The sequence below is a fragment of the Sinocyclocheilus anshuiensis genome, unplaced genomic scaffold (assembly GCF_001515605.1).
Source record: "Sinocyclocheilus anshuiensis isolate Anshui unplaced genomic scaffold, SAMN03320099.WGS_v1.1 scaffold2166, whole genome shotgun sequence".
NCBI lineage: Eukaryota > Metazoa > Chordata > Actinopteri > Cypriniformes > Cyprinidae > Sinocyclocheilus > Sinocyclocheilus anshuiensis.
In genome coordinates, this window is record NW_015557079.1 from 1,025,161 (window position 1) to 1,032,116 (window position 6,956).

General features: G+C 34.7%; 1 protein-coding gene across 3 annotated transcripts in view; it reads right to left on the minus strand.

Annotated features, from left to right (window-relative positions):
* Positions 1–6,956, minus strand: part of pdxkb (pyridoxal (pyridoxine, vitamin B6) kinase b) — a 25,563-nt gene that overhangs the window by 3,671 nt on the left and 14,936 nt on the right. For 2 of the 3 annotated variants that reach the window (XM_016471574.1, XM_016471576.1), the window contains exons 3-7: positions 5,403–5,507; positions 2,263–2,346; positions 1,571–1,605; positions 1,345–1,430; positions 1,054–1,099 (exon numbers count right to left, since the gene is read on the minus strand). In XM_016471574.1, coding sequence (XP_016327060.1) covers positions 1,054–1,099; positions 1,345–1,430; positions 1,571–1,605; positions 2,263–2,346; positions 5,403–5,507 — 356 coding nt within the window. The remainder of the gene's footprint in view (positions 1–1,053; positions 1,100–1,344; positions 1,431–1,570; positions 1,606–2,262; positions 2,347–5,402; positions 5,508–6,956) is intronic. The other variant, XM_016471575.1, reaches the window with a different exon arrangement.

Here is a 6,956-nt window from a genome sequence, read left to right on the forward strand (position 1 = left end):
ACACAAAAGACAGAGGAAAGAAAGAAATGAACACACACACACACACACACACACACACACACACACAAAAACACAGTCAGAGACCTCGACCGAGTGCCAGTAACATGTGAACAGCAATGTGCTTTGTTTCAGTTTTCAAAAGTTTCCAAAAATACAGACAACAGTCTTCAAAGGGTTCACAAAAAAGGGTGTAATAATAATAATAATGATATTCACATTACAGTAATAATAATATTAGTAGATAAAATAATAAGAATAATGATTTTAAACTACTACTACTACTATTACTATTACTTATCTTTTAGTATATTATTAGACAATATTAAGATAAGAACAACTTATTTTTATTATTTTAAAATATTATTACAACATATTTTTATTATTGTTCTTATATTTCTTATTATTATCAATAACAATAACAACCATTATAATAATTATTATTATTTACATTACAATAATCATAATAATATATAAGATAATAAATTATTGACAATAATAATTTAATATTAGATAATAATAACAATAATAATGATAATACAGTAATAAATAATATATAATAAAATAACATATATAATATATAAGACAATAATAATTTATAAGCCAATACTAATAAAAACGTTTTTTATTACTTAATAATAATAAAAAAATAATACAACTATTTATAATAATCGTTTATTTTTATTACTCTCATTGATAAGAACATTTATTATTAATGATAATAATTATTATTATTAGCAATATTTTAAAAGAATTTTATTACTAATTTAATATTAGATAATAATAACAATAATAATATACTAAGAAATAACATATATTAAAATAAATAAAACATATATAATATATAATCAGATAATATATAATAAGGTAATAGTAATAAAACATTAATTTTTCAATAATAATAATAATAATAATAATAATAATAAAAATGGGAAATTTGTGGTGTGTGTATCATTTGCAGCTAGTGCATATAATTTATATTCAGACATTTATGTCTGCTTCCCATTTTTTAAGGCTATTATGAGGGCCATATCTCATGTATGTATTTAAACTCACCTCCACAGCATCTTTCTCCGTGCTGATATTCTTCCCTGTCAATAACCTGGAATAAAGAACATGGACTTAGAAGCGTTGATGGCACACCAGTGTGACGTGAACAGCTGTTAGGCACTGAAGATTCATGGGTAAATTCACAGCTGACCACTAGAGGGAACTACAATATCACTCTTCTGTCAGCAATCTTACTGAAGCAGGTGAGGGGCTAGAGAGGTTTGACATTTGCAGCACAGAAACATCCAATCACAAAATAACACACACAAAGCTGTTAAGAGGAGGTATTCTACTCACTCAGCCTCAAACTGGTTGGGCGTGATGATATCGGCCACAGGCACCACTTTATTCTTGTACACGGGATGGAGATTCTGAGGAACGTACTGCAAAAGGCAAAGAGTACTATGAGAAATAAATGTCACATTTTCCAAATTCTGTTTCCTGTATAATGAACAGAATGGGACAGAAGACAAAAAAAATAAGGAAATCAGAATGAGAGGAACAAGAACACAAGTAAACTTACCATTGAACCATGGTCACCTAAGACAGGGTCACAAACTGAGAAAAACAGAGTAAAACTAGTTATACTTTAATGTGCAAGATTAATGTACACTAGCGTTCAAACGTTTGGGGTCGCGAAGACTAAAAGTTTTTCATGTTTTTTTTCATGTTTCATGTTAAGTCTCTTATGCTCACCAAGGCTGCATTTATTTGATCAAAGAAAACGGCAATATCAAGAAATGCAATGATTTTAAATATCTATTCGAATATATTTTTTAAATATAATTTATTCTTATGTCAAAGCTGAATTTCCAGCATCATTACTCCAGTCTTCAGTGTCACATAATCCTTCAGAAATCATTCTAATATGCTGATTTGCTGCTCAAAAAACATTTCCTATTATCAATGCTGAAAACAGTTGTGCTGCTTCATTTTTGTGGAAACTGTGATACGTTTTGATTTTTTGATCAACGGTAAAGTTCAAAATAACAGCATTCATTTGAAATAGAAATGATAAATGTTTGTAACATTATAAATGTCTTTGCCGTCACTTTTGATCGACATAACGCATCCTGGCTGAATAAAAGTATTAATTAAAAAAAAACGACCCCCGACTTTTTAACAGTAAACATGCTTGTAAAAACAATTTATAATGTAGAAAATCTATACAACTTTTATGTTAAGATAGGATGAAAGAGACTGAAAAACACTCACCATATACAAGGTTAGGATTGGCCCTCTTCAGCTCTTGAACAATGTCAACCACCATCTCCAGAAACGATGTATCTCTAGTGTAACCTGCAGTAATGGAAAGAGCAGAGCTTTGATCAATACTTTCTTCTTACCAACTACTATATACTGAAATATACTGACCACTCAGCACAAGCACGAGGCACAAAGAGCGACAGGTCAATCTCATTCTTTGAGCCTGAGAATTTTTCAACTGTTAAGCTGGATGCAATTTTGGAACTCAAACACATCAACGCATGCACTGTATCAAATGAAGTGAGTGACATAAATATCCATTTATTTGGGCTGGGGCAGCTCTGAAACTTCCAGGGCCACTCTCCAGCTACTGGTCATGTGGCGGCTCGGTCTCTCCAGTCAGGTAAATAACTCCTATATGTGACTCATCTGACCTTAACTGCTTTCATGATGTCCCAGTGTGTCACACACTGAATCGCACTGCGACAATACAAGCCACTAGTAAGAGAGGGATGCAGGAGGGTCCGACAGCACTTCAAAGACTGACATTATAACAGTGCACTAGAAATAGAGCCTAGGCATTAAGACAGATGGTCAATATACAGGTGAGATACAGAATGAGTGCTTTGAAAACAAAACACTGACAGCCACCAAAATCAACTCGTTATATAAAGCCATCAATACAAATAGTCTGGTTTTGACGTTAAAAGTAAATACACTACTGCTCAAAAGTTTGGGGTCTCATATGCTCACCAACGCTGAATTTATTTGATCAAAAATACAGTAAAAGCAATAATATCGTAAATTATTATTACCATTTGAAATAATTGTTTTCCATTTTAATGCTATTTATTCCTGTGATGCAAAGCTGAATTTTTCGCCAGTCTTCAGTGTCACATGATCCTTCAGAAATCTCTCTAATATGCGGATTTACTGCTCAAAAAACATTTCTTATCATCATTCAAATGTTTTCAAGATTCCCTTATATAGAACAGAAATCTTTTGTAACATTATAAACTGTCACTTTTAATGAATTTAATGTATTCTTCCTGAACAAAAGCATTAATTTCTAAAAAAAAAACCTGACCCAAATATTTTTAATGGTAGCATACTCAAAGCCACAGAACTACAGCTTATTTAAAAATAAAGCTATTTACATTTAAGCAAAATAACATTTTAAAAGACTCATTGTTATAACCTATTTATGTTTAGATGGAGCTAAGCACATTTTTACTGTGTGAAAGGGTGTGTACACTACAGACACAATGTAAACTATATCTCTGCTGGACTCCATGTAGAAATACTTCACATGTCTCTCTATTCCTATGTTCTCCTTTCTCCTTTTCCTCTTTACCCGTCCTGTGCTTTCCTCTCAAGGTGATGGTAAAGGAGAGCCCATGCACAAGAGACTTCTCGCTCGCTAACACACTCAATAGAGCACAAAATCTCAGTCTGCGGTGCTCGTGTGAGACCTGCAGCTCTATGACCATGTGTCCTCTGCGCTCCCCTGGTGCTGATTAGCAGCGTTGTTAGAGAGGGAGAGAGATGTGATCACTTCCTCTCTGACTCCATACAACACAACACAAACCTACTGGATGCACAAGACAAACAAATCAACTAGATTATTACATTTTCTGAAGAAAAGTGGCACTTGCCAATGCAATTTGGCTCCTGCGGGAGCTTCAATGACTGGCACTTTTTATACACCAGGTTGATTTTTAATACATCAAATTTGAACATTTTGACATGTCTTTATTTTATATCTTTATATATATAGTTTTACTACTTTACTCTTGTTCCAGACCTTAAATCTAAGCTATGACAATCTATCATAAAACATTAAGTTCCTCTCTGACTCCAGACAACACAACACAAACCTACTGGATGCACAAGACAAACAAATCAACTAGATTATTAAATTTTCTGAAGAAAAGCGGCACTTGCCAATGCAATTTGGCTCCTGCGGGAGCTTCAATGACTGGCACTTTTTATACACCAGGTTGATTTTTAATACATCAAATTTGAACATTTTGACATGTCTTTATTTTATATCTTTATATATATAGTTTTACTACTTTACTCTTGTTCCAGACCTTAAATCTAAGCTATGACAATCTATCATAAAACATTAAGTTGCCACAAAAACACTGTTTCAACACTGATAATAATAAAAAATGTTTCTTGAGCAGCAAATCAGCATATTAGAATGATTTTCTAATGTCATGTGACACTGAAGACTGGAGTAATGATGCTGAAAATTCAGCTTTGCATCACAAGAATAAATTACATTTCAAAATATATTAAAATAAAACAGTTATTTAAAATTGTAATAATATTTCACAATATTAGTTTAACAGTATTTTTGATCATATAAATGTAGCCTTGTTGAACATGAGAGACTTCTTTCAAAAACCCCAAACTTTTGAATGATATTGTATATAAATATTTTACAAAAAAAGTTAACAACAATTTTGCAACTAATAAAGATATATCAGAATGCAGTGTACCTGGTTACAATGCTTGAGATGAAATAAGACGTGTGAAAAAATAAAAAAGGGAATAAAACTTTTATTACTACAAATTATTGTAATTGTTATTACATAAAAATAATGAATAACATGTAATTATTATTAATTGTTAATGCTATTAATATTATTGCAATTTTGTCAAATTATGCAAAACGTAAAATACTATACAAAAATTGTATAAAATATTGTGAAAATATATATTTTTTTGAAAAACGTGAAAATATTGTACAAATATTATGCAAAGAAATGTGTATGTTTGGTATATATAACATTCCAGCAATTAAATTAAATAAACTGAAATGCAAACTGTTTAAACACACTTTCCCCCACTCTCACTAGTTTGTTTTCTAGAAATCCACAGAGCCCAAATTGCCTGTAGATGAAGACTTCTACACAGACAAAAGAGTTTCCTCTCTATGATATTATGATCTTTAGATATGGCACCAGGCTGTCCCGGGGGCCTCTAGGGTCCCACACAGGGCCCATGTGCATTGCTCTATGCCATCACAAAATGCCATCATTCCATTTTTTCATCCCTCAGCTCAAAAAAGCATGCAAATAATATCCGCAGCAGTGTGCAGACAGAGTTGCACTGCCATGAATGGCAGTCAAAGAACTGACCTGTAAGTACATAGTCGTAGTGGTTGACGTTGTTGAGTTTGATCCCTTCATACAGGACATGAAGCTCATCTGCAGTCAAGACCTGTCCCTTCCAGTGAGAGTACCCTGAATAAAGACAGATCACACATCAAATACACAGAAATCAGATTCCAAATCCAGTACTGATGCAGAGCATCCGCTGACGTTCGAGACGCTACGAGCACGAAGATCTCGTTTGGTCACATGACACCTCCTGCACCTGTCACAATTCAGGTGAGTCACCGAGCTAATCACATGGTATGTTTCTTGTTGCTAAGAAACAGGACAGAGGAAAGCCTGAGGGGCTGAATGAAAAAGACGCATCATTGTAGCCTTGATGTGCATGTGTGTGTGTGTGTTTTGGGGAGAAGATGACTGCAAAGGGGAATCTGTGATAAGACGGGTGTCTGTCGTCATCATTTCCTGTTGCCGCAACTCTGCAACCACAAACCTCTAATCCCAGTCACTTCACCTACACGTATAATACAGATACTATTTCACAGCAAATCACCATCAGAAGCTGCCGTGTGATCAGGTACATGCTGTTTCCCATAAGGCTTTGCAGCGCCCATTGATGTTGTGAACAGAGATGAAGGTCTGAACGTCACAATCTGTAAATATATTCCCAAGGTCAAACGATGAAGTCCTAGAGACTGGAGACCACCTTGCGGTCACATCAACAGGCAGAAAGTACTTTTAGATGCTGATTACCAAAAAATGTTAACAGAATAATGATGACTATTACTTATCATGACTAACACATGCTGTGTCTTGAGTAAGAAATTTATTCTAAACGTGGCTGGAAGAAAAATAAGTGCTCAGTCTGATGTTTCAGAAACTCAGTTAAATGTTTGTACATTAACTAGAGATGGCCAATTAAAGGGGTCATATGATGCTTTTTTAAAGATAATTATTTTGTGTATTTGGTGTAACAGAATATGTTGACATGCTTTAATGTTCAAAAAACACATTATTTTTCAAATACTGTACATTATTGTAGGTCCTCTATGCCCCGCCTCTCTCAAACACATCGTTTTCTACAAAGTCCCTCCTTCCGACAAGCGCAGTCTGCTCTGATTGGCCAGCTGACCCAGTGCATTGTGATTGGCCGAACACCGCAAGCACTCATCGGAAATGTAATGCCCCTTACCATAATCGCGAGCTTCATCTTTCAAAATAAATGTAAAGACAGAGCCCGAAAGGGGAACAGAGTCGCGTGACAGACACAGTGATGAAGCTGGTAAGTGTTTGCAGTACACAAGCCACGGTTAAGACCGTGCTGACTCCACTGTGATGTGACCCTCTCTCCCTCCCTCTCTCCCTCCCTCTCACACACACACACACACACACACACATACACGATGCGCAAAACTCACTCACTCACTCACATACACACTCTCAATCACTCACTCACTCACACACTCACTCACTCACTCACTCACACACACACACTCACACACACACACACACTCACACACACACACACACTCACACACACACACACACTCACACACACACACACACTCACACACACAC